At 43.0% G+C, this 28,000-nt stretch overlaps 2 protein-coding genes across 3 annotated transcripts in view; both read left to right on the top strand.

Annotated features, from left to right (window-relative positions):
• Window positions 1–33: 33 nt before the first annotated feature.
• CASP2 (caspase 2) lies at window positions 34–27,934 on the top strand. Of its 2 annotated transcripts, none has more exons than XM_075438872.1 (10): window positions 34–384; window positions 5,397–5,564; window positions 11,607–11,682; window positions 13,094–13,188; window positions 14,052–14,228; window positions 15,454–15,582; window positions 16,033–16,123; window positions 19,766–19,915; window positions 20,007–20,116; window positions 27,826–27,934. In XM_075438872.1, exons 1-10 carry the CDS (start codon window positions 235–237, stop codon window positions 27,847–27,849), a joined length of 1,170 nt encoding a protein of 389 aa, XP_075294987.1. In that variant the 5' UTR covers window positions 34–234; the 3' UTR covers window positions 27,850–27,934. The 2 variants fall into 2 exon arrangements, with proteins under 2 accessions (XP_075294987.1, XP_009930304.1); XM_009932002.2 differs by lacking the exon at window positions 27,826–27,934 and adding an exon at window positions 20,721–22,954 and having other exon boundaries at window positions 41–384.
• Window positions 27,922–28,000, top strand: part of CLCN1 (chloride voltage-gated channel 1) — a 65,732-nt gene continuing 65,653 nt past the window's right edge. Inside the window, exon 1 of the mRNA XM_075438844.1 lies at window positions 27,922–28,000. Within this exon, the coding sequence (XP_075294959.1) occupies window positions 27,950–28,000 (51 nt within the window). The 5' untranslated portion in view covers window positions 27,922–27,949.

Here is a 28,000-nt window from a genome sequence, read left to right as displayed (position 1 = left end):
GCGCGCGACCATTCCCCCTCTCCCTACCCCCCGTCTTGGCCACGTGACCGGGGGAAGCGCGTCGAAGGGTTGGGGCCGCCGGGGAGGAGCGCGCGCGCGCGCGCGCGCGCCGGTCCCGGGCCTCTTCCGCCCGCTGTGAGGGGCCGCTTCCTCCCGGGCAGCCGGGCGGGCGGGGTGAGGGCGCCTCCCGCCGCTGAGCTCGGCCTCGGGTCTCCTCATCCGCCTGCCGCCGGAATGCTGGTTGCCTGCGGCATGCGGCGGTGTCACCAGGAAGCGCTGAAGAGGAACCGGGTGCTGCTGGCGAAGCAGCTGGTCTTGAAGGAGCTGGTGGAGCACCTAGTGGAGAAGGACATCGTCACCGCGGAGATGGTGGAAACCATACAGGTAGCGCCCGTGACGCTCGGCTGCACCATCGGCTTCGTTGCCGGTGGGGCTCGGTGGCGGCCTTGGCAATGGTGGAACCTGTCCATGTGTTACCTGGTGTTTTGATGGGGTTGTGTTTGCTGTGCGTGCAAAGTGGCGTGGGGTTGACTTGCAACACCCAAGGGAACCGTAGGCCGTGTCTGGCAGCGTATGGATCTCATCCGAGACTGGTGGAGTTGTTGGCCTGCATGCTGGTGCGTGGTGGCCACGCGAGTAGGGTGCTGTCTGCCAGGCGTTTGTTGTCGTTTTGTGCCTCTCGGGTTTTTTTTCCATTTGTAAAAGTAGGAAGAATACCTATTTCCAAAAGAACACTGTGAAAGCAGGTGGAGGAATACATTATAAACCAACTTGTGGCACTTGTGTACTTCTCACTTCAAGAATTTGCATTTCATACGTCTTTTTATAAACTGCATGAAGAACCTTGTATGATCCGGGACTCTGGGATGACAAGTGCTGTTCGTGGGCTTTTGTTACTTGTCTCGAGCAGCAGGTACTACGAAGAGAAGTCATTGGAAATAGCTTGGGATTGATCCCAGAGGCACGGTGACGCACTGAAGACTGTCCGGGACAGAAATACATGGCTTCAAAGAGAAAGCAGGCGGGAAAGGAAATGAGTGAGGGTGCGTGTCAAGTGCTTCGTGGCACTCAAGTGAGCAACTGAGGGACTTTTTAGTGCCTTAGTAAGGTGGATGGTCCTGTCATAAGAGCAGATGCTGAAAAATGGAATTATGAGCTGTTTGCTGGGCTCCAGTGCAGAAGGTATGAACCTGAGGCCGATAAGGTTTTTTGAAAGCCGTGACGAAGTAACTTCCCGATGAAGTTTGACTCATTGTGGTGTGTCAAAGATAATGTAAAATTCCTCATGGGGTCTGTCAAGGATGCCTGTGCTAAGTTGTGGGAGATGCAGGCAGTCTCGCCTGAAATAGCTCCGATCCCTAGTGAATGAGGACAAGGAAGACAGTGAAAGTCAGGGAATGAGTCAAGAACTGGTTGTACTGGTTTTGGCTGGGATAGAGTTAATTGCTGCATAGCAGCTTCTGTGGTGCTGTGTTTTAGATTTGTGATTGATGTTGCTAGGGATTGACAGGGGGATGTTTTAGTTGTTGCTGAGCAGTGCATATGCAGCATCAAGGCCTTCTCTGCTTCTCACACCGCCCCGCTAGCAAGTGGGCTGGGGATGCAGAAGAAGTTGAGAGGCGGCACAGCTGGGACAGCTGACCCCAGCTGACCAAAGGGATAGTCCATACCGTATGCTATTGTGGTCAGCAATAAAAGCTGGGGGAAGAAGGAACGAGGGATATTTGGAGTTAGGATGTTTATCTTCCCAAGTAACCGTTACGCGTAATGGAGCCCTGCCTCCCTGGAGACGGCTGAGGACCTGCCTGCTGATGGGAAGTAGTGAATGAACTCCTTTTTTCACTTTGCTTGTGTGCATGGCTTTTGATTTGCCTATTAAACCGTCTTCATCTCAACCCACAAGTTTTTTCACTTTTACCCTTTTGATTCTCCCTGCCGTGCTGCTGGGGAGGGAGCGACTGAGCAGCTGCGTGGTGCTCGGCAGTCCATGGGGGTTGAAGGACAACACTGCTGAAGTATGGGTGGTTAGTAGGGATGTTCAATTGCTGGCCTGTGGTTAGTCACTGAAGAGGGAGGGAGGGGAAGTAAAGGAGGGGGAAAAAAAAAGCCTCTCAAAGGTAGGATAATGCTAGAGAAAGTGGTCTTTTTGGGAAAATGCTGCTGTAGTTAAGTGTTAAACTGAGACAGAGGGGAAGAAAGTCTAAGGGAATCTTCCCCTCCAGGTGTAATTGGGTAAAAGGAGATGCAGCAAGGATTGATAATGGATTATCAGTAAGGAGAAAGGTGTTATGATGGATGTCAGATAAATAGTAATAGCTTAGTGGAAAAAATGTGCCTAATAAAACATACGCACATACCTAAGAACTTAACTGTATAGAAATAGCAATAGCAGCCTGAGCAAAAGAACAAAGTGACTTGAACTACTGTTGCAAGGTATGAATCTGGAAATTGCACAAAAATAGAGATGTGGCAGGTGTAGGAGGAAAGCATGGAACAGTAGTACTGCGAAATACGCGTTCTGCTAGAAGGATAGAAATGAAAGGAACGTTTGCAGGATAGTACTAATCATAACAGTGCTGTAAGTAAACAAAAAGTAGTGTGCATTAAGAAAAAGGTCACTGGAGTCAAAACCACTTTGTCTTACCTTTCATTTTTCTATAGCAGATCTGTGAATTTGTAGTAGTCTTCCACTCTGAAACAAGGTGAACAGAGGTCTTAGGAGTGCTGTTAGGTAGCCCGCTCTTGAAAGCGTATTGTGATGCTAATGATCGGGTACCTTAGTGGGAACAGGGGGAGACAAATGCCACTGTGTCTGATGACAGAGGGTAGATTTTCCTGGATATTATAGCTGACTAGTTCAGGATGTTGCAGGAAGAGCCACTGAAGGCAGAGGTGGTTGAGCTGGTTGGAGATCTCACAGAGAATATGAAGAGAAAGTACAAAGTTTATAGGTGTACCCTGGAGAAGAATTAATAAATAGGAGCAGCTTCCTCTGATGTTTGAAATGAGGAAAGAGAATAGGAACTGACAGGAATGAACTTAAATTGGGTCATTCGGAAAGATAGTAAATGATTTGGTTTTTTTTCAATTATAGAGACTTTTAAGAAATAATAAAGGGAAAAAAATGTTTTTGCTGTCTAGTGAAGATTACGTAAATAAAATTATCTAGATGGAGGCCCAGAAGAGAGGGATTTTGAACACAGAGCAAAAATGACAGTGGAAATAAAGTGGGACAGTGAAAACAGCCATTTTTAAGATGAAGTCCAAAATCTACTTCATTAATACCTTCTTGTCAGAGCATCAGATGTTCTTCTAGAGCTCTGGAATGGACCTTTAAAATTGCAGATACGATAGCAAAAGCTTACTCTTGCTTTTTAAACAAGTTGAAAACTCTGTGCTGTAATTGAAGGCTATCAGATCATGTAGATACAGAGATGTAAATGCTCTGTGTTGATCCCTAGACGGTAATGAAGGGATCACTGGCTTTGACAAAGTGACGTAAATTTGATTAGGGTGTTTGTCAAGTATACATGCTCTCTCCACGGATTCTGCGTGTATATTCAGGCTCAGTAGGAAGAGAGATACTATGGGATTTTGACAGGAGTTCAGAGCAACCTGTTCCTGTTATGCAGATTATCAATCTCACCTGTGAGGGTACAAAAAGAAATTACAGCTGTATTAGAAAATAAAATGAAAGAAGTCTGTCTTAAGAAAGTTTTACTTCTGCATGTTTGCTGAGCATTATTTAGTGTAACCTAAATGTGGTGTTGATGTGGAAGTTGCGTGAGGAGGTACAGCACTTTGAGGATTTAAGGAAGAAGTCTGCCAAAAGCAGACTACTGTACATACAAAGTGCAGAATATGAACATTATGGAAACTTCTTAGCTTTTCAATAAAACTGAAGATCCAGTTCTTGAGGTCAGCGTGTGTTCTTAATTATGATCTGTGGCTTAGAGTCATAGACTGTGAAGACTTATAAAATGAAGAAGGTTAATGATCTTAAGCTTGTCTTAAACAGCTGCAGGTCTACTAGAAAGGAAGAAACAATTAATGGATACTTTAAAATATCAGCTGTCAATTTACTTTATTAGGTAAAATAAAATTCAGTGGGCTTACAGCAAGATACAAGTATATGGAGCTGGTTATCTTATACAGACTAATGGAGAATTGTTACCAGGAGAAAGGGGCAAGTATTTTCATTCTTGTGGAAAGGCACAGGTGAGAAGACAGTGCTCTGAAAGTTGGGGTTTCTGTGGGAATAGGAAAGGGTTGCTGCATTGGCAAGGGGAAGAGGCCATTTATGAGGAGGCTGAAAGGAAGTGGTTTGTTGACTAGAGCAAATGGAGACCCATTTATAGAAAGAAGTGTGATAAGTAAGGGAAAGTCATGAATGAACATAGCTCTGAAATTTCAGGATAGGTTCATAAGCATTGGATCAACAAGATTTTGCAATATCCTTTCAAGCAATGTGATGGGACAAAAGCCAAACTATGTTTAACACCAAGCTTGATTAATTGTATGAAAGAGAGCAGAGGATTTACCCATGTGACTCAAGGCTTTTTTTTCTGATTTTCCTGTGATTGCAAATGTAGTGTTAGGCCTTTATTCTGTGTAACTCACCAGCCTTTTTTTAGCATCACCAAAAGGAGAGGTGTTGGATCTACATGGTAATTTAAATCATATAGGATGAATTCCATGGAATTGATAAAATTATTTTTGATACCCAGTATTTTAGTATGTGATGTTTTGGTATTTTAGATCTCACAGAGAAGGCTGTTACTGTATAAATTTTACAGGTTGTTGGCAAATGTCCTGTTAATATTCCTGTGATTAAAACTTCTTGGGAATGTTTTACAGATACATAAATTTCATTTTTGATGGTTGATTTTTCTCACATACTGCTACATATTGCTTCATTGGTTTAAGCGTTACAGTCTACACGTACATAGTATCTTTTAGGAATTGACTGCATAAAAGGAGTATTTTAGTTAATGCTTTCTGAGGGATTTGTGTCTTGGTGCATGAGACCATAAACCATTGGGTAGTAGTGGAAACATGTTCTGGACTTTGTGTATTCAATGAGAGGAAATAGATACTATTCCAACAGTAACTGGAAGTAAAAGTTTAGAGAGAAGAGGGTGTATTACTGTGTGTGGTAATGTATGAATTGTTGGCTTGCTGCGTTGTCATATACTCTCCCCCTTGAGCTAACAGGAACAGAGGAGTTGGAAGTGAAATGAGATAGAAAAAGCTATAAAGATGGATCTAGCACAGCTAAGCATAGTGATGAAACGTTTACATGAAGTAAAAAAAATAGTTGTTCTGCAGATTCATTGAAAATTAATTGTGTTGGGGTGTTACTTTGAGTGTGGGTTTTGTTTTTTCTCTGGATCTAGGCCAAGTCTGGGAGCTTCAGCCAAAATGTGGAATTCCTCAATTTGCTGCCCAAGAGAGGCCCTAATGCCTTCGCAGCCTTCTGTGAAGCTCTACGAGAAACCAAACAGCAGCATCTGGAAGCAGTTATCTTGAAGACAACATCTGACCTGAGCCATGGGATTGCAAGGGTACAACAGTTTCAAAAAATTAAATGGATGGATTGCATTTCAGATTGGGTTTGAGCACAAACTGATCTTTTTCAAACGGGAAAAATAATTGTTTACAAAGGCAGGGTGGGTTTTTGTTGCAAGTTGAAACTTGTAGTAGCCTTAGTAAAAGCAGAGGGGAAGGAATTTGGGAAGAAGAGAGCTTTCACACAGGGTCACAGGATGGTAGAGGTTGGAAGGGACCTCTGCAGGTCATCTGGTCCAGCCCGTCCTGCTCAAGCAGGGTCACCTTGAGCAGGCTGCCCAGGGCCACGTCCAGACAGCTTTTGAGTATCTCCAAGGATGGAGACTCCTCAACCTCTCTGGGCAATCTCCTCCAGTGCTCAGTTACTCTCACAGTAAAAAAGTGTTTCCTGATGTTCAGGGGAAACCTCCTGTGTTCCAGTTTGTGCCCACTTCTTCCGGTCCTGTCGCTGGGCACCACTCACTGAAAAGAGCCTGGGTCCATCCTCTTTACACCCTCCTTTCACGTGTTTATACACATTGATAAGATCGCTTTGAGCCTTCTCTTCTCCCAGCTGAACAGTCCCGGGTCCCTCAGCCTTTGCTCAAAGGAGAGACGCTCCAGTCCCTTCCTCATCTTTGTGGCCCTTTGCTGAGCCACTATATCCATATCTCTATTTTTTTTAATCCCTCTGCCTACAAACTGTGTATTACTTCAGTACAACATATACAGTCAAACTACCTCAACCAATATGTCATACGTATAGACACAGAGCTCATTCAAAACAATATATACAGTATATAATATATATACCTCAAAATCAGAGTCCCGAAATGATCAATCAGTGCCAAATACCCAGAGAACTTGCAACCCCACAATATGTATCAACTTGTAAGTACTCTAAAACCAATTCCCAAATTCCCAATTAAATTCCTAAATCATATCGGTTGCTCTTTAAACAAACCAAACCCCATACATTATTAAGCTTTTGGGGGGGGCGGGGGGGGAGGCAGTGTTGTGATGGCTACCACAGGCACCATGTCAGGTTTTACAGGTGTCACTGGCAATGGGGGATACAGATCAGGCTCACAGTCAGGATCAGTCAGTTCTGGATCGAATGGATTATCTGGGGTTTTTTTCGGCAATGTGTTCATATATATTCTATTCTTCCTCCATATCTTTCTGTATGTTCCATTCTTCCTCCTTCTCTTTCTGTAGTTTCCTTTATTCTGAAGCCAAGCAAGCAAGCAAGCGAAAAGAGCGAGAGAGAGCAGAAGCAGCCCTTTTTTGTAGTAAAGAGCATATATTGGTATCCACAGATATGGGTCTGAGCTGTGAGGCCGAGCAGGATGATTCTCTCTCACACTCCGTAATCAGAGAGTTACTTTTCTCACACAATCATCCCTTGTGACTGTCTTCAGTCACAGACAATCATCCAGCTACCTCAGGCAGTTTTCCAGCCTGACCCTTTCATGCACTCGTGCATATGATAACTGTTATCACATGTGACCTGCTCAGGTCTCTGCGTTCCCGTGCTTATTCTTGAAATCAGCTCGAATAAACTTATGACCACACCAACAACACTGAGTGGTAACAAAAGTATGACAACACCGACAGAAAGGACACACAAACACGCTACCTCTATCACAGGGAGTCAAAACTCCAAAGGCTGAGGGCTCCTTGCCCCCCATACACGGGACAGCCTGTTCTTGGCCCAGCTGCGCATTCCACTGACCAAGCCCTGTCCACTTGCTAGGGACAGCTTATTCTTGGTGCAGCTTTGCACTCCACTGACCATTAGCTGGGTCATCACGGAGAAGGGAGGTAGGCGCCGGCAGGTTTCACGAGCGAGCAGGGTTGACGTTTGCATGGGCATTGCCAGCAGCAACCGCGGGAGATTTAAACAGCCTTTAGGGAGTGTGGCGAACAGAGCGGGCAAACAGGGCGTGGCACGGCAGTTTGTGCAGCAGTTGGTGCAGGGAGGGCCCTACAACCCGCCAGTAGACCACAGCCTGAGGGGAGAGCTCTAGGTCTCTGCCACAATGGTGAGCACTTGCCTCAGAGCTAGAACCAGAGCTCCTGTAGTGGGTGCCGCTGTGATGTCTGATGCCTCTACCCAGACCAAGCTGGTAACAAAGGAGACGTCAGTGCAGGCTGCAGCTTGCAGCAAATGCCCAGACCCTTCTTCTAGAGCCCTGGTAAGTGCCTGCACTAGATGTAGGCAGGCTACGCAGTATCAGAGGAGCTGAGTTGAAGATAGATAGGTGGTTGCAGAGCCATGCTCCTGTGGAGACCACCAGTGAGAAAGAGGCACCTTGGATCCTGGTGACCCGCAAAAGCAGGACTCTGCTCCAGCCTCCCTCCAGCATAACTACCAAAAACAATTATGAGGCTTTAATAACCATAGATACCCAGAAGCAGGGTCTGCAAGAGGAAACTACACCAGCAGCACAGAGCGGGTACCGTAAAAAGAAATGGCGGATACTCGTGGTGGGTGACTCCCTGTTAAGGGGCACCAAGGCGCCCATCTGCTGACCTGATAGGGAGGCACTCGAGGTGTGCTGCATTCTGGGAGCTAAAGTCCGAGATGTGACCAAGAGGGTGCCACAACTTGTGAAGAGCACAGACTACTGTCCGCTGTTACTCTTTCACGTAGGCACAAATGACACTGCAAGTCATTTGTGGAATGTTGGCAGGATTAAGGAAGATTTCAAAGCCCTGGGGATGAAAGCTAAAAGCTTTGGTACTCAAGTTATCATCTCCTCCATTTTGCCAGTTGGAGGAAGGGGATCAGCTAGAAACAGGCACATTATGGGTATCAACTCTTGGCTTCATGGTTGGTGCTGCCGTGAGGATTTTGCTTTTTATGACAATGGGACTTTCTTCAATGACTATAACCTGTTAGAGAGGGATGGGACCCATCTGTCTAGAAGAGGCAAGGGGATCTTTGGCAGCAGGCTACCCAACCTGCTGTGGAGGGCTTTAAACTGAAGGACTCAGGGGGTGGGGGACAAAGTCACGACGCTCAAGCCATCCCATCTGGCTGGGGATTAAGAGTGGCTAATCAGAGCAGGGATGAATATTCCTCAGCTGTGTCCCAGGCTGAGAAGCAAAAGACCAACAACCTTAAGGGTGGGCATGGACATGGCAGATCCTCTTGCCATCCCTCCAGGGAAACCAGCATGCTCGAGTTCCTCCCTGAAATGTCTGTACACCAATGCATGCAGCATGGGCAATAAGCAGGAAGAATGAGAGATCTGTGTGCAGTTGCAGGGCCACGGTCTCATTGCAATTACAGAGACATGGTGGGACAGCTCGCATGACAGGAATGCTGTCGTGGATGGCTACACGCTCTTTAGGAAAGACAGGCCAACAAGGCGAGGTGGTGGAGTTGCTCTTATGTGAGGGAGCAACTGGAATGTATTGAGCTCTGCCCGGGGGCAGAAGAAGAACAAGTCAAGAGCTTATGGGTTAGAATTAAGGGACAGGCTCATACGGGTGGCATTATTGTGGGTGTGTACTACAGGCCACCTGACCAGGAGGAGGAAATTGATGAGGCCTTCTACAGGCAGCTGAAAGTAGCCTCACAGTCACAGGCCCTGGTTCTTGTGGGGGACTTCAACCACCCTGACATCAGCTGGGAATACCACACAGCCAGGCACACACAGTCCAGGAGGTACCTGCAGAGCATCGATGATCACTTTCTGATGCAAGTGGTGGAGGAGCCGACGAGGAGAGGCGTTCTGCTGGACCTTGTACTAACGAACAAAGAGGGCTTGGTTGAGGATGTGAAGGTTGGAGGCAGCCTGAATGTCAGGATCCTGTGTGGAGGAAGGACGGCAATAAGTAGGATCAAAACCTTGGACTTCAGGAGAGCTAACTTTGGTCTCTTCAAGGACCTATGTGGAGGAATCCCATGGGTCAGGGCTCTAGAAGGTAGGGGGGTCCAAGAGAGCTGGTCGGTGTTTAAACATCACTTCCTCCATGCTCAGGATTGGTGCATCCCCCTGAGTAAGAAATCTAGCAAAGGAGGCAGGAGACCCGCATGGATGAGCAAGGAGCTTCTACCGGAGCTCGGGTGGAAGAGAAAGGTCTATGGAATGTGGAAAGAGGGACAGGCCACTTGGGAAGAGTACAGGAATGTTGTCAAAACATGCAGGGATGTGATAAGAAAGGCTAAAGTCCACCTGGAACTGAATCTGGCAAGGGGTGTCAAGAACAACAAGAAAAGCTTCTTCAAGTACATCAACAGCAAATGGAAGACTAGGGAAAATGTGGGGCCTCTGCTGAACGAGGTGGGTGTCCTGGTGATGGAGGGTGCAGAGAAGGCAGAGTTACTGAATGCCTTCTTTGCTTCAGTCTTTAGTGCTAAGGCCGGCCCTCAGGAATGTCATGCCCTGGAGATAAGAGAGGAAGCCTACAGAAATGGTGACTTCCCTTGGTCGAGGAGGATTGTGTGAGAGATCACTTAAGCAATCTGGACGTCCACAAATCCATGGGCCCCAATGGAACGCACCCACAAGTGCTGAGGGAGCTGGCAGATGTCATTGCCGAGCCACTCTCCATCATCTTTGAGAGGTCCTAGAGGACAGGAGAGGTGTCCGAGGACTGGAGAAAAGCCAGTGTCACTCCAGTCTTCAAAAAGGGCAAGAAGGAGGACCCAGGGAACTACAGGCCAGTCAGCCTTATCTCCATCCTGAGAAAGATGATTGAGCAACTCATTCTGGAGGTCATCATTAAGCAAGTGGAAGAAAAGAAGGTTATCAGGAGTAGTCAACATGGATTCACCAAGCGGAAATCATGCTTGACCAATCTGATAGCTTTCAACGATGGCATGACCAGCTGGGTAGATGAGGGGAGAGCAGTGGATGTTGTCTACCTTGACTTCAGCAAGGCTTTTGACACAGTCTCCCATAATATCCTCCTAGGGAAGCTCAGGAAGTGTGGTTTGGATGAGTGGTGGATTGAGAACTGGCTGAATGGCAGAGCTCAGAGTGTTGTCATCAGCAGCGTCGAGTCTAGTTGGAGGCCTGTAACTGGTGATGTCCCCCATGGGTCAGCATTTGGCCCAGTCTTATTCAACTTACTCATCAATGACCTGGATGAAGGGTTAGGGCGTACACCCAGCAAGTTTGCTGATGACACAAGACTGGGAGGAGTGCTGAATACACCAGAAGGCTGTGCTGCCATTCAGTGAGACCTGGACAGGCTTGAGAGTTGGGCAGAGAGGAACCTAATGAAATTCAACAAGGGCAAGTGCCGGGTCCTGCACCTGGGGAGGAACGACCCCATGCACCAGTACAGGCTTGGGGCGGACCTGCTGCAGAGCAGCTCTGTGGAGAGGGACCTGGGTGTGCTGGTGGATGACAAGTTGACCATGAGCCAGCAGTGTGCCCTTGTTGCCAAGAAGGCCAATGGGATCCTGGGGTGCATCAAGAGGAGTGTGGCCAGCAGGTCGAGGGAGGTTCTCCTTCCCCTCTACTCTGCCCTAGTGAGGCCCCATCTGGAGTACTGTGTCCAGTTCTGGGCTCCCCAGTTCAAGAAAGATGAGGAGCTACTGGAGAGAGTCCAGCGGAGGGCTACGAGGATGATGAGGGGACTGGAGCATCTGTCCTATGAGGAGAGGCTGAGGGAGCTGTGCTTGTTCAGCCTGGAGAAGAGAAGGCTGAGAGTGGACCTTATAAATGCTTACAAATATCTGAAGGGTGGATGTCAGGAGGACGGGGCCAGACTCTTTTCAGTGGTGCCCAGTGACAGGACAAGGGGCAACGGGCACAAACTGAAGCATAGGAACAGCATAGACTACCCTTTCTATTTTTTTATTTCAGTTGTGCTTTACTATACAAACAACGAAATCTGGAAGGCAAACCAAAAGATAGGAATCAGTAAACAAATCAATTTTTGGCAAAAACAAGGAGGATATGATGATCTCAGTGTAAGGTTTCCAAACTGAGGGGTTTGGGTAGAAATAGAGATGAGCAAAGAAAGGAAGGAATTTTGCATTGACAAAAAATGGATTTAATGGATTTTTTTTCATGGATTTATTGGATATCTTGTAGCTTGAACACTGTTATGGATCCAATCTTCCGTTCCCTGCCAGTGAGTCATGTAATTCAAAGAAACCACGCTGGATTGGTGAGTCGCACATGACACTGTAAATATTTGATTTGATGCCTGGTTGGTTGCTTGTAATTTCTTGATACTCACTTCTATTCTAGAAATAAGCTTGCTACCACTTTTCTCATCCCAGGAATACAAACTTGACAGTGAACGACTATATTATGATCAGATGCAGGAAGTAGAATTAGGCTAGAACGTAAGTGAAATAGCATATTGGAAGAGAGAACCCAATCAATTTCTAGAGAGCTTCATTTGTTCTTACAGGAAATTTTTTTGCTTAAACAGTACATGTCAGTAAAATTTTAGATTTTTCAAAGATTTTCTTCTTTGTTTAAGATTTGTTATGGAGTTTAATTGAACTAGAGCTGTGAAAAGATACTGCTTTGGGGCAGTATTCCTTAACTTAGCAAGTTAGGCTTTAGTACAAGGCCTGATGTGTGTTACATAGGGCCAACATAGGTTTCTGTAGCTTCTGTCGGGTACAGCAAATCAGCTTTTCTTCAGCAAGCATTTGTGACTTAGGTCAGGGAACTAGTTGGAATGAATGTCCTTGATAGTTTTTGCGTTGCCTCTGGTAATGCCTGGAATACTCATGTTCCCTGACCACAGCTTTAACTGTGTGATGGCTACTAGGAGCTCTCTCTGGTGTTAAAGAACAAGTGTCTACATTTTGAAGGCTTTTTATTATTTCGGTGCAGAGGTTTTAAGGTTGGGTTGTTTTGGTATTTTAGAATATATGTTATTCCAGCCAGGAGAGCCATGTCTCAAAAGGCTGAAAAAGGATTTCAGAGGGAATCTTGAATGTCATTAGTTCCATTTCTTCAGGACAGGGGAGTGTTTGTCTGCAAATAGTTGATTATCATTCCCCTTATCTGCTGTTACCCAGAGGAAAGGATAAACAAAAAAGGGCATTGCACTTTATGGAAGTTAGAAACGTGTAGTCTGATCACCGACGCATGTGTTCAGCAAAAAATAAATAATCGTATCCAGTAAGCATCGGGGGCCTGTTATGAAAGGAAAAGCACAATTGTATTTGAATATATTTGAATATTTCTAGCAATGGTTTGTCAGCCTAACTGTGAAAGAAATAACATACTGTACAAAATGACAGAAAACACATGGCTTTAATTTTAGATGAGAATTCTGTTTTCATATTCTCTAGAATTAAATTTACTAGGCCTTAGATAAGTCCAACCAACATACAAGACAAAAAAAAGTTGCCAATTAAAATTATAAAAAAATAAGTATACCATTGCAGTACTTTTATTTTTTCCTGCTATATTTCATTGTGTGTCTGTAGTCCCTGATCAAGCAAAATTTTTAGAGGTATGAATAGCATAATACAGGAATTTGCAAGTTACTGCCTTAATGTAGAGGCTTTGAAGTTGGAATTTTTAATTGTTATTGATATGTTTGTTTTGCACAGAACCAATGCAACATTCCTTGGATAATGGAGATGGTCCCCCAGTTCCTCTAGTGAAGTACTGCACTCCTGAATTTTATCATGATCATCAGCACTTGGTAAGAAGTTGACAGAGAAAATCCCCTTAGAAGGTGAAAGATGTGAGGTGTTTGGATGTATCAACTGAACATGTGCTACTTAAAACTAGAGTTGAAACACATGCTTCATTGGGATGCAGATCAGCGTTGTGCTATTTTTGTAACTGAAAGATGTTACCAGTCATGTTCGATTCAATGTAGTTCTCATTTACAAGTGTCAAGAAATTCTGAGAAGTTCTGTAACTCTATACACACCTCTGCCTCTGGTTTTTGTTCATGAAGAGCTTCATGAAATGCCTTCTGTTCTGTTTCTCTGTGTAAGCTGACAGTATTATTGCCTCATATTTATTTGTCTGCATCCTCATCTCCTTCTGTGTGATGACACACCCTGCAAATGACTGTAAGATGCTAGAACTGTGTTTCAACTAGTAGTCATGGTGTTGGCTGTTTTAGTTGTCAACTGTACCTGGAAGGGTCTCTCCTTAGGCTCAAGAACCAGATCAGGATTCTGTACTGAGTAGTACCGGGTAGAACAATTTGAATTTCTAATCTTATGCAGCGTTTGAAGTTGTGTAGGTTGTCTAATTAATATGAAATAAGGAAAGCTAGTATAATGTCTTAATAGTAGTGTTATAGGATCATCAGTTGTGGAGAAATGCAAATACAGTTGTCTTTGGGACCCTTTGCAATACAGACATTTGTTTTATTTATTAAAAACAAAACAACCAGAAACTTCAAAAAACTGACCTCTGCTGGTTTTGTGCCTTCTCAGTCAAGAAATCCTGCATATCATGTCAAGCTGTTGTGTAGGAATTGCTGTTCTACTCTTAACACTTTGTTATTTCCTTGTGTAGTCTAAATTTACCCATTTTAAATCTTCTCAGGCATACAAACTGGTATCAGAGCCCCGAGGCTTAGCACTTGTTCTCAGCAACGTCCATTTCAGCAGTGAGAAGGACTTGGAGTATCGTGCAGGGGGAGATGTGGACTGTGCTTCCCTGGAGATGCTTTTCAAGCATCTTGGGTATCGAGTGACAGTCTTTCATGATCAAACTGCACAGGTAAGGGGAATCCCAGTACTTCACAACCAGTGTGGATGAGAGTTTGTAACTGTTAGATAAACATGTTAAGAGGTCCCATTTGGTATAACTGAGCTTTAAAAGGAAGATATGCATTGTCATTTATGAATAGAAAGTAAAGCTAAATGGGATGATGTCTGCTAGCATACTGACAAATGTGAAGAAGCTTGGAAGGCAGAGGACTTACAGTGGAAAGTAGGATTGCAAAGGACCACAAGAGCTACTTCTCTAGTCTGACCCCTTGTAGTGCAAGGGGTAAGAATACCTAGACCACACCTGGCATGTATGTTAAACCCACAAATGAATAGTCTCCAGTTTAGGTTAACTTTTAGGATATTGTAACACTGGAAAAGTCTAACTTTGCAAATATTTGACCTGATCTTTGCAAGAGTAAGTGATGTCTTCATGTTCTTTCACTGGTGGAGTCAATTGCCATCCTATTTATCAGTCTTCCAGTATCTATGCAGTTAAGTTGCACTCTTTCGGTCTTTGCTAGAGAAGTGGCTGTGCTTCACTTAAGAAAATTTATAATGTCCCATGACTGACTGAATCAAGCCACTCTCTTTCCTAAGGAATGCAATTGCTGCCCTCTCCAGCCTTATTTGTTCTTACTCCTTTTAAATCCCCATGAAACTAAGTGGTACAGAATCTGTTAAAGAGAGTTTTATTGTAGAAGGCAGCTTTTGCAACATTATAAGAAGGCTTTTCCACTTGCCATGATGTCAGAGTTCCTTAAATTTTCCACTTTAAATTGTTGTTGTTTTTGATCACTAGTGTTTGAATGCCTGGAGTACCAGAGTGTGTCTCTGTTAAGTTGCTCCAATATCCCAGCCAGACTCAAGTGTCAATGTAAAACCTCTAGAAGATACCAGTTGATTTCTCCTATGTTGAATCCATATGTACCAACTCAGGTACTTGCTGCATCCCCCTGCCAGCCAGTATAGAAATGTAGATGTCCTAAGTGATTCCTACTTCACAATCTTACACTTAGGACTGAATATTCCATAAAAGAACAAGAACATTTTGCTGATTTTTGGTTTGTTTTTTTTTTATGAAACACGTCTTTTGTCCTGTGAATTTGATGTATGTAAGGTTTATTTCATAACAGGGGGACCGTTTTTGTTTCTCTTGTACATTTGTGTTTTCACTGTACGTTGACCCACTTTCCCTGTGCAAGTCTGGAAAGCATTTTTTGTCTCTTTTCCAGGAGATGCAGAATGCATTGGAGAGATTCTCTAAGCTGCCAGATCATCGGGATGTGGATTCCTGTATTGTAGCTTTACTTTCCCATGGTGTGGAGGGTGGGGTTTATGGCAGTGATGGCAAACTACTACAGGTATATTCCCATGTCTTGATGTGTTGTTGTAGGTTGTATCTTGGAAAGTAACAATGGAAAGAGGAGGGGAAAGGAAAAAAAAAAAAAAGAGAGACAAGATGAAGCAATGGGAGACTGAGGATTTACGTTTTTTAAAAAGAGAAAGAAAAGGGCAGGGGTCTGTTTATGAGAGGTCTGTAAGATAAAAATGGCATAGAAATAGGACAAGTAGGAGAAGTTATTTCATTCTCTCTTTCTTACAAGTACTAGGTAGAGTGCATGAACACAGACTGGCAGGAGCCGAGGGGTGGGGAGTGCAGAAGCAATTTGTTGGTCACTCGTTGAGTTTGAAGATAAAGGAGAAAGTATCAAGACTGGTGAGGTATAACCAAAATATAGGGAAGGAAGGTGAGACTGGGTTTGGCTCACAGAAGGCTGCAGTGACAAATATTTATTTTTTTCTTCTCTCAGTTGCAGGAGGCTTTCCGGCTCTTTGATAACGCAAACTGTCCAAATCTCCAGAATAAGCCCAAAATGTTCTTTATTCAGGCCTGCCGGGGAGGTAAGTGCCCAAATACTAAAAGCCATGTATTTGGCATGCCATTAAGGCTCATTTTACACACATACACACCCTCACATTCAAATTGCTGTCAACTCTCCTCTTTGCTTCTCTCAGGTGTAAGTGGGACCCATATTCACCTCCCTCTGCCCTGCTGCTGCCACTGCATCTGTTGCTCTGTAAGTGTCTTTTGCTCTGCATGAGGTGTGTGCATTGACTTGCAGACCCCAGAGCACCGTAGTGATACAAAGCTCTATCATACCCCACTCACACTGAGACTTTCTCTTGCTATGCCTGCAGTAGGGGGAGCGGGGCATATGGTGCATCAAATTGCAGCACAGCATGGAGTGGTACACTAGCGCTGGAGTCTTGTCTGAAGTCCTGTCTGTCTCTTGATCGTGGATGTGTTGTGTCTCTTGTGTTATCACCTCTCAAGCTATCAAAGTCCAAGTCTTTTTTTTCTTTTCTTTTTTCCTTTAGTCTGTCCTGCTTTCAACCTCCAAATGACCTTTCCTTACACTCTTTTCTGTATACTACTGTAGCTACCGAATTCTGTTCTTGATTCTCATAGATTTGATTTTTTCCCAGTCTTTCTGTTCCTATTTTTGTTTTTAATTAGGCCATTTGTTTTCCCTCCTTTTGTAACTAAACACATGTCTGTAACTAACTACCTTTCAGATCTGCTAATGAGCAAATTTTCCCTAAAGTGTTTGGACTTTTTGAGATCGCTGTGAAACTGCAGATATTCCAAAGAGAAGTTCTGTTATAGAAAGCTTTGTTTTTTCCCTTGTGATAGAGAAGTTTTTCTAGCGTGTATGCTTTTCCCCTTCTTTTCCCTTGTTCCTTGAAATTGTCTCCCTTCTTTCATTTTTAGCAGAGATTTATAGTTTATCCTCTAGCCAAGAGAATGTTCCATTCACCTGTTATCTACTCGTGTTTAATCCCAATGCAGAGAAAAAACAAAAGTCTACATGAAGTATTTTGGGTATCAAAAATATATGATCCTGCTAAGTGTTTGGAAATACCGTAACTTGCATGTTTACAATATGAATTGAATGTGATGATTGCTTTCTTTATGTTGTTAAACCTTTAGATGCTCTTGAACAAACATGAATGTGGCGACTCATAACAGTGTGGAAACAAGTGTAATAAGCCAGAATTGACAGCTGACCTAATTAGGTAGTTAGGTTTATTTGACTGTAATGTTACCACAATGGCTCTGTTCACATCAACAAACTGGGCTGGGACTTCCAATTCCCAAGAAGATTTTGGTTAAGAAAGATATGCAAAAGGCTGCAGAACTGGGATACTGCAGTAGACAAAGAATTGAGAATTGAGTAACTGAAAGGGGAAAATCTTTCTTTAATTAAAAAAAAAAAAAGCACAAAACTGCCTTTTTTAACCTCTTTTTTAAACCTTGATTAATAGTTAGAGAGGAAAGCTAGTTACAAAGTAATTGAGCTGTCAACAAAAACATGTACCTTTTCATGTTAGCATTCAAAGGCTAAACTAGCCAATACAATTTTTGTTTTTTGAAAGCAGCATTTAAAAGACTCTATAAATAGTGTGGACAATTTCAGATTAGTAGTCAATCTCTATGCCATGCAAATTAGCTAGAGCCAGTTGAAACAAAGTGAGAAATGCATAGGTTATTCTTTTTCCCTAAGTTTATGTGATAAGCCTTATCTATCTTCTATTAAAGACACATTAAAAAATGTAGATAAAGAAGAGTTGGAACAGTCTACATAATTTCCAAAGGGCTTTTGGCATGAATCTACTAAAAAATTGAAGTAGTCCGTCCACAGTCATGGATCAGAAACCAGTGGCAACAGAAAGCAGTGGGAAAAGAATAAATAGTCAGATTTCACTATGATATAAAATGAGACTTCGGAGCTGCCTAACATCTGTGTTTAATATAGTAGCTGATCCAGAAAAATGAAGAACTGTGATGAATAATGGCAAATAGGTAATTGGAAGTTATTTAAATCAATTGGGAAAATGGTGATCTGGGAGCTTCAGTAAAATTTAAACAGGCTGGATCAAACTGGGTGACAGTTATTGGTGATATAAATTAGAGGTTGAGTATATAGAGGAATATCTTGATAAGGTTAGTGCTTTACACTTTTTGGTTACATTGGTAAGTTGACTAGAATGGTGTTTGAAGACAAATACATGAAGAAGACATCTGATTCTGAAGCTTTAATGAAAAAAGTTTTGAGTTTATACATTATGGGATGATGACAGTGGGAATAGTATAGCTTGACTGTAAAATTAGCTGAGTTTTATCTGAAATAATGTACACTGTGAATGGTACTCTAAATTTTTAAGAAGATATAGAACTAAAAGCTTTTAGAGGAGTGTGATAAAAGCATGAAAAAAGTGTGGTTAAAAATGGAAAAATTTGCATTGCTACCTTAGAGAGACGATGAAGGAACCTGATGGAAGTACTTATGAAATTTTGAGCTGTGGAGCCTTACTTATAGGCTGTATCTAGCCTGTCGGACAATCACACCCTTTCTACTGCTGCTTTCATTTTGGAGGAAAAGGACCACATTTCTGACTTACAAACTGACCATTTCCTGTGCATAATTATGAGATGTCACCAGTGCCACTGCCTATAGAAGGGTTAGAAATCCAATTAAGTATCTTAGACATGACCTGGCAACAAAAATGTAGAGTCATCATAGCAGGAAGGCCTCTGAAGTGGCCATTTATGCCTCCTAAGACTAGAGTCTGACCCATGCTGTTAGGAAGTAAGTAGAATAGTAGATTTTCATACAACAAAAGGGCAAAATTATATAGAAAACCTGTAAAATGTAGTTTTCTTTTTCTTACAGCGTAGCTGGACTATTAAAGTTATTGCCACTAAGCAAGTAGTCTAGATTACAATGGAAACTCTGCATCATGTACACAACCAATTGAGAATATGTACATTTGTCATAATACATCCTAATGAATCCTGGAAAGGATATGAAATGTTCTCTAGGTTTTAAACTAATCTCCATGTACTGGAGTTCTTTCTGATGTTTGGGGTCAAATTATTTTGCATTTTACTACTCCACAATTTATGCTTTTGATTGAAACAAATGTTATTATAATCAGGACTTCGAACTAGATGAGATATTTGGTCCATGTTTTCTTGATTTCTTGAAGGTAGACCTTGGCAATGAAAATTATAGCCCTATTTGAGTTCTGCAATAAGTAGATAGATAGCATTACAAACTAGACTAGACATTTCTGGACATTCCTAAGGTAGGTAAAACTGGAAAATAGAAACTTTTAGGGCTAGGCATGAAATCCTTCCATGCATGGTGAGGAACTGTCAGAAACTTCCTTGCTTTGTTGGTTATCCCTTGATCTGCATAGGAAAGGAGAGGAAAAAAGATCAATCAGCATAAAGACCAACAGTCACATTAGGTTGAACAGATTCAGCACTTGTTGGTATCTGCATCAGTTTGTTCAGAACTTTCAGATGAGCTTTAAAAACAGCTGAAAAAGCTTAAAGTTCATGAAAAAGCTTTCTGCTTGATACCAGTCGTGACATTGCTGACCAGGGCCCAAAATTAAGGAAGTACAGAAAAACTATATCCAGTAATTCAGGATAATTTCTTCTTCCCTCCCCCCCACTGTTTATTGCTTCTTCAGATGAGACGGACCGGGGAGTGGATCAAAGAGATGGGAAAGAATGGTCAGATTCCCCAGGCTGTGAGGAAAGTGATGCAAATAAGGAGGAAAATCTCAAGCTGCGTCTGCCTACGTGCTCTGATATGATCTGTGGATATGCTTGTCTGAAAGGTACTGGGGAGAGGCCCTGATTGTTAGGGCAAAAGGAGGTTTTTTGTATCTGTGTTCCCCAGAAACTTCATCATACACACTTTCTTCTCAGGTACTGCGGCCATGCGAAACACCAGGCGCGGATCCTGGTATATCGAGGCTCTCACCTCTGTGTTTGCAGAGGACTCCCGGGACACTCATGTGGCTGACATGTTGGTGAAGGTGAGCTGGAGTGTCTTTCCTCTCCCACACTTACCTGGTTTCTGAAGAGCCTTCCAGTGCTTCAAATTGCTAGGATTAACTTAGTGTTAAAGGAATTGTTCTTGCCTTGTTTGTAGCAAAAATATTATTTCTTTCCCCATTTTTATATATGTATTTGTATACAGTTCCACAGCAGTTTAACCAAAGTAAAAATGCTGTTTCTTTGTCTCCTTCCATTTCACTTGTGCGGTCACATAGTGAATTTATGACAAGAATTACTCTGACTTGCCATGAATTACTCTTCTTCTGTAGAAAGAGCTTTTCTTTTCAGGTGGATTCATTCCATGAACCGGCTCACCACATAGCTGCACAAATGCTTGCGCTCACATAAGGGAAAGATTAAGAAAATTAGGGAAGAGGGAGTGAAGACAGCAGTGTGACCATGGCAACTTGAGCTGCTGTGGAACTGCACCTTACTTCTTCATCCTTTTCATAATGTAGAAAGGCAGTACATAGGGGACTACTTAACAAGTTAAACAGAATAATCTATGAGTACAGAAAGCAATGACGTTTTTCTTCTCTCAATCCTTCCAGTCATTTTATTTTTTTTTAATCTCACATCTAGGTGAATAGGCAAATCAAGCAACGAGAAGGTTATGCCCCAGGCACAGAATTTCACCGCTGCAAGGAAATGTCAGAATATTGTAGCACACTCTGTCGGGACCTTTACCTGTTTCCTGGCTATCTGCCAGGAAAATAACTCTGCCAGCTCTGTTGGAAGAGAGATACTGCCAAAGCTGAACTTTTGAGTATGGGTGTCTACATTTTTGTTCTTGCGGGCTCTGACATCAGGTACACAAGCAAGGAGTACTTGTTTATGTCTGGCCAGTTCAATTCTTGATGTCTTTTTCTAAAATAATTGGCAACTCTTTGTAATCTGATTCCGTTCAGGGTTTAAAATTATACTATCCTGACTTATTCCATATGTGTAAAAGTTGATGGAAAGAGGATCAGCACTGGAACTGGGAAGAAGTGGGAACATCCTTCGGAAGGAGACATAAGGACACTTGTAAGCAAAGTGAGCGTGAAAAAGGAAACAGACTATTCATACAATTTTTTTAAAAGTTAAGCCTTTCTGAAAGAAAAATTATTCATAAAAGACTGCTTATCTTATGCTTTTATTTTAAATTTTTTAAATACTTTCTGCCTGGTTCTTCATGCAGGACAGTCAGCTCCTGTATGCATTAGAAGAGGGGTCTCTTGTAAAGGAGGATCCTTCCCCTCTCTAAAATGGAATGTTATTATTTTCAGTACTTGACACTTTCCTGTCCATCTTGATCTTACTTAAAAGTCTGTTTTGCACATTCCTTCTGTAGCCAAGTTATCAAGAGAACTGGAAGACATCCCAGGTTATCAACAAAACAAATAGATATTCAGTATTTCTCATACAGACAGATAAGCCTCCATAAACTGCCCCAGAAATAGTTCTGAATCTAGAAATTCTGGATTGGCTCCCCTTAGTCCCAAGAGTGAACAACTGCATAAATTACTGGTGATGAATTTGTTTGCCATAGTACCTGTGTGTCACAACAGGCATAGCATTTGGACAATCCACCAACTTCTCAGGCATCTCTAAATTGCACTGTACAACTGAATCCCTGAAACCCTGCAGCCGTGTACAAAAGGAACTTTTGTTTAATTAACAAAAAGATTCAAGGCAGCTCTTTATAGTCTAAGCATGTTGCTTGGATTGTTTATCACTACAGTTTGTTTCCCTTTTAAATGAAAGGGAAGAGTTTCACATAATTACACTGTCATGTGAGTTTTCGTTCTTCAGCTGTGATCATTTAAAGCTATTTGTTTAGCTAATACTGTTTGCAAAGTGTCATTTCAACTGGTCAGGAAGAAGAGTGGTGGCATAATCCATCACTTCTTTTGGAAATTTCCTATACAGTCTCTTCATGCTTTAATTTGTCTCTTGCTTGTGTCCATTTGCAGTTACTCCCATATGACGTGGGAGATGGGCATTGTTCTCTTTTTGTGGTAGAGCCTAAATCCTGATATACTGGGTTACATATGGACTGCAGTCTGTTCACTTGAGTCTCGATCTTCTCCATTCTGTAGCAGTAAGTTGGCATAGTTCCTGGCTTACTCTTTTTATGTGTGTGGCTTTTAAGAAATTTTTCAGGATAGAATTATGAATAGGAAGCACAAAGGGATATGGAGGGAGGCTGGAAAATTAGGCATGTGCGTTTTTATTGTTCTGCCTAAGAAAATGAAGGCTGTGTTTCCTCCAGCTGACAAAGATGGAGCATTAATACGCATCTTGCACTTATCTTACACACAATGTGATAAACAGAACAAGGATCATACTTGCCAGTTGGTGCCTTACTCTGAAGTTTAAGATTCCAGTTCAGGGGCTGTTGTACCTTGCTGGAGTATAAAGACTTTCTTCCTGAGTGCTCCCTCTTTGAAATGGTGCAATATTTTACAGATACTGATATTGATGAAGCAGTCCGCTCTCATGGATGAGATTTCTGTAGGATTGCATCAAATTGCATTATCACTGCCACTTTCATATATACTTTTTGTATACTTGTATTTTACTGCCTTGAGGTGTCAAAATAAAGAATTCTTGTTTGATTAATCTGTGCAGTATCTTCCATTTGGAGAGTTATACCTCTGCAGAAATGGAGCTTCCATATAAAGAGAATTTTGCGTAATTTCTCAAGATAGTACCTCCCAGAGGCACTTTTGAACTCTCAGGCAGAAGCCTGCTTACCTGATAGCTGCAACCAATATGGGATCTTGTGAATTTTGATAACACCTGGACTAGGGAAAAGTCGATACATTAATAAGGAGAGATGAGGCAGAACCACCAATTAGTAGGCAGATGTTGTGTTTCAGCACATAAAATATTTCGACTGGGAAAATTGTGGACTTGGTGTACTCAGAGGAAGAGTTGGTTACGAAAAGAAGGGTTCCTAAAAGAAAAGAGGCAGTCTTGGAAGGAGGAAGCACCCAGAAAGGAAGGTGATGATGCCATCTGGAGGAAAGATCCTGAAAGTGGGGGAAGATCCAGGGGATCAGAGAGCTGCATGGAAACGAATCCCAGGAGATGCCCAGAGATCTGCGTAGAAACGAATCCCAGGGGATGCCCAGAGGCCTTGATGTGTAAAACCCAAAAGTGGTGCCTACCAGCAGCTGCACAGCACAGAACCAGCATAGCTTTCTGCTCCACCTTCGCAGACCAGCAATGATCTCACTGCTGGGAAGGGAAGCTGAGACCTGGATAATGCACCTGGGAGAAAGCCAGTGAGTGAGTGTGAAATAAGAAGGTAAAAGCTCTGTTCTCATTAGTTCTAAAATAAACCCCAGTATCCAGATCCACTGGAGGCTGCCATTTACTCTGTCTCATCCATGACACCTAGAACGGTGATTCCTGTCTTGTAAGTTCTCTTTTTGATGGAAGAAGTACATTGTTTTCTCAATACGAAATTCTGGTACAGGAAATCTAGTAGTAATACTCACAGTGGAATTAACAACAGCTACCTGCACAGAAAGTGTTTCTAGTAGTCCACAAGACGAAGTAAGCAAGATGTTTGTATTTTCAGAGAAGTAAGTTTTCAGCTACTAGCATAGTTTAAGGAATGACTTTAATAGCTGGGATAACAGGAAAATGTTACCTCGTTCACATTTTGGTTCAAAACCAGAAGAACAGTAAGGTCAAAAATTTATGGGACTGGGAGTGAAAACAGTGAATGGGATGTAAACAACATATTTTACAAAGCTTGAGTTGCATGAAAATCACTATTTTAGTAGAACAATTCAGTAAATGAATACAATTGTAGCAATTCTAAACTGTTTTTTTTCCCTATTTGCCACTATCAAAAGTAATAGATACTCAAAGAATTTGACTTTTTACAAGGTCACTGATCTCCTTAAAATTAGGACGTACAGAATAGTATTGAAAGAGAGCATGCTTTCCAAAGCATGAAAAGATTTGGCTGTGCATCTCTAAAACATCTTGTGAAATAAAATTTATGTCACACTGAGACTACTAATGTACACTGTACCTGTGTTATGCAGTGTGTTCTTACTCTTGCATTTAGGTACAAGAATTCTTCACTACATCACTACTAAATTACTAAGTTAGGAGAAGGAAATGCAAGAAAAGAAAATACTGTTACGTAATAGATCATCTTCATTACACAGTGATGATGTCATCAGAGCATGCATACAGAAAGCAGTTTCTTTTAAAGGAGAGGAAGGAAGCAAGAGTCTCCAGAGAAGTTATAATCAGCCGTTTCACAGAGTCAGCAGCCATGGTGAGGTTCTTTCACTAGGCACGAGTACCAGTGCAATTTGGCCTACTGTTGCTGCATTTGCCAATTCTGCTTGGGGTATTTTCTCTTGTGAAGGTTTAGTATTCTTTTGTTTCCATTCATCTGCATTTGGTGCCTTGTTTATGATCACTGTTATGTATAACTTAGTCTCAAACTGTAGGTTTGCATAAACCGTTGGACCTGTGTGCACAAATTCTTAAGAAGACATCTTCTGTGTAATTCACTACCTCTTTTAAAGAGCTCAGTTTTATTCAGACTTCTCTAACTTCAGAAAATCACTGGAGTTACTGTGGCTTAGGCTGTTGATTTTTTTTTTTTCTTTCCTTTGTCACTCCTAAAAGTTCTGATTTTCAGCTGCAAAATAAGGAGAAACAGTTACACCTCTCATAGAAACTATACTTTGACAAAGGTGAGCATCATGCTGCATTGAGAAAATATGTAGATTTGGACCTGTTATGTTAGGTTGTAAAGAAAAACACAAACTAGCTAGCTGTTAGACTTCAGTCACCTGTAGAGTGACTTTGAGGGTGAGGGGAAAGGGTCACTCTGAACCATAGACTTAACTTTTCTAAATTGATTTTTCATAGGAATAAATAGTTAAGGGATCTTACAAGCTGCCACTGCCTCTAGCAGCCTTGTGGCTTGGGTATTGCTCCTGCCCAGCCCAGAAACCCTGGGCTTTCCGTCCTAGGCCCATGGCTGTAGCTGCTGATTTTCCACTTGCAGGTTCAGGCAGCAGCAAGGCTGAGTGTGCATCTCGGAAACAGGTGCACGTATGGAAGGTGCTGACATGGCCAGCTACGCAGACTGCAACAGGCAAGACACTGCCTTCAGCAGCACCTAGCTTCAGTGCTACCAAGGCTCAAAGCATAAATATGGACAGCCACCTCCCCTTTCTCCTCTTCGACTGGTAAGAGTGGAAGTTTGACAGTGAAAGTAGTCTCATCCTCGCTCTCTAGATTCACAAGCACATTCATGAATCCATTGAGTATCCAGAGAGTATGGCCCCTCTGTCTCTTCCACACTCTTGCTCAGATCTTGGGCCTGCTGGTCTGCTCTGTGGGTCTGCTACCTGCTGGTTAGTTCAGCCTGGTGATTGCTAGCAAGCAGGTAGGCTCATACGCTCATCCTACAGGCACCCTGCACTCGTGTCCGGCTGAATACCTGCAGCAGACACTCGCCCACTGCAGTTGCTGATACCAGAGGCCTGGGGTGCCTACAGCCCTGGTCTGGCTTCATCTTTATTTAGTGGGAGAAATAGCTTAGGAAGTCACGATGTTGCCCTAAGGAAGTGTCTGCTTTGCCTAGATGTAAAATTTATCAATTTCCCTGATTGAAAAGCTTTACAGGTAACAGGTAAAAAACCCAGCAAGTATCTGTGAAAAGACCTGTGGCCTGTATTGTCTGCTCAGTTCCCCACAGACCTCTGGGCTTGCTGCTGCCTCAGGATATAGTAGACAGTATCTGCAACTCAGCTGAGGACAGAGCAGTTACCACGGCTGCTCAGTGCTGTTTCTCAAGGCAGTAGCCCAGAGCAGCACCCTGATTTTTCCCTTTCTACCCTATTAGTCCCTCCTTGCTTTTTTTGTGGCAAAGGCCCAGAACACACAGAAAGGCAACAGGCAGGACCTACCTGCTTTGCATCCCTACTGAAGTTCTAGGATCCTCAGCATCCCATGAACCCTTCCTGACTGTGCTGTTGAGCAGCTTTGACTGGTTTTAGGTGTAACAAATTTGGTTAAGCATAGCTTTTTTCTTGTTGTCTATATTCCCATGTCATTTCTATTCAGAGATGAAGAAAAAACCCTAACATCACCACAAGAGGAAAATATAAGATATTTTCAAGGTAGTTATCTGGAATGAAACTGCATGTATTTAGATGTTAGAATATACATTCTTTTGGTGTATCTGTCTATCACAAAATGTTTCAAAACTTGAAATTCACTTCTGAGGATGATGGGGAAAAAATTAGAAAGAAAACAGAAAAAAAGAATCATTAGGAGCTGAAACCTCATGAAGTCAACTTCATGAAGTTCAAGAAGAAGCGCAGAGTCCTGCACCTGGGGAGGAGGAACCCCATGCACCGATATATGCTGGGGGCCACCCAGCTGGGGACGCAGCTTAGCAGAAAAGCACTTCGGGGTTCTGGTGGACACCAGGTTCAACAGGAGCCAGCCATGTGCCTTAATAGCAAATAAGGCTAATGGTATCCTGGGCTGCACTAGGAGGATTGTTTCCAGCAAGTCAAGGGAGGTGATCCTTCCCCTCTACTCAGCTCTGTCAAGTCTGCATCTGGAGTCCTGTGTCCAGTTCTGAGCTCCACTGTACAGGAGAGATATGGACATACTGGAGGGAGTCCATCAACGGGCCACAAAGGTGATGAGGGAATAAAGCACCTAACATATGAGGTTCAGCCTGGAGAAGAAAAGGTTCAGGGGGGATCTTATCAGCGTATATAAATACCTGAAGGGAGGGTACAAAGAAAATGGAGCCAGGCTCTTTTCAGTGGTGCCCCCATGGCAGGACAAGAGGCAATAGGCACAACTGAAACACAGGAGGCTCTGTCTGAACATCAGGAAACACAGTTTTACTGTGAGGGTGACTGAGTACTAGAGCAGGTTGCCCAGAGAGGTTGAGGAGTCTCCCTGCTTAGAGATACTCGGAAGCTGTCTGGATGTGGTCTTTAGGCAACTGGCTGTAGGTGGCCCTGCTTGAGCCGGGACAGGGGGTTGGACCAGATAGCCTTCAGAGGTCCCTTCCAACCTCAACCATCCTGTGATTCTGTATGAAAAAGATGTCGTGTGTTGGTTATGCCGGTGGATGAACGTTCATGAAGGTACCAAGACTGTGGGGAAGGCTGTTTATTTGTGGTGAAGTATTGTAGCCAGGGAATCAGCAATAATGTGTATGCTTTAAGAAAAATTATGTTAAACGTGAGGATGCCCAGTAATTTATATAAAGAATAGTCTTCTAAGGCCTGCTAGGAGAACTTGCCCACTCAGATACCGATACTTCCCAAAGTTGTCCCTGAAACAGGTTGTAGGAATGATCCTACTCAACTTGCAGGGTGGTTCTCTTGTCTCCAGTTTTGGTAATTTTCTATTTCCATCTTCTTTTTCCCTAGTCTCTCTGTCATCAGCCCCCATTCTTTCTATGGTCCCACTGTAGACCCCTTCCAAATGCAGTGAAGAACGATTCTGCCTGAGAGAGGAGAGGGAAACCTTACCTCCTGTTAATTTACTGAGCTGTCCTGGTGCCAGGGCAGCAGGGAGATATTAAAGCAGGGAAGCGGCTGCTGTGTCCAAGCACAGACTGAACAGGAGGGGGCAGGGAGTCTCTGGTTACACTCTCTGTCTTTCCCTCACCAGTAACCTTCTCTCTTAGGGTGCTCTGTGGGATTTTAGCTGAAGCCTTGCTGCTGTTTCTCTCCATGATTTTGCTGTGGAGAGCAGACGGGAAGACATTGCCCTGAACAACCCCTACTCCACAGGACGTTGTCTCTGGGGATATGACTGGGGATGCCTCTCCAACAAAAGCGTTCCGATACCAACAAACTCTG

Source organism: Opisthocomus hoazin, chromosome 1 (assembly GCF_030867145.1).
Source record: "Opisthocomus hoazin isolate bOpiHoa1 chromosome 1, bOpiHoa1.hap1, whole genome shotgun sequence".
NCBI classification, from domain to species: Eukaryota; Metazoa; Chordata; class Aves; order Opisthocomiformes; family Opisthocomidae; genus Opisthocomus; species Opisthocomus hoazin.
Note: the sequence above shows the minus strand (reverse complement) of the source record. Positions and strands in the feature narration are given on the sequence as shown.

Bases quoted from the DNA above. Each gene is read 5' to 3' on its own strand.
- CASP2 (XM_009932002.2), top strand. From the start codon at position 235: ATGCTGGTTGCCTGCGGCATGCGGCGGTGTCACCAGGAAGCGCTGAAG. The intron at 5,565-11,606 runs GTACAACAGTTT...GATATCTTGTAG, and splicing joins TGAGCCATGGGATTGCAAGG to CTTGAACACTGTTATGGATC. The intron at 20,117-20,720 runs GTGAGCTGGAGT...TCTCACATCTAG, and splicing joins TGGCTGACATGTTGGTGAAG to GTGAATAGGCAAATCAAGCA.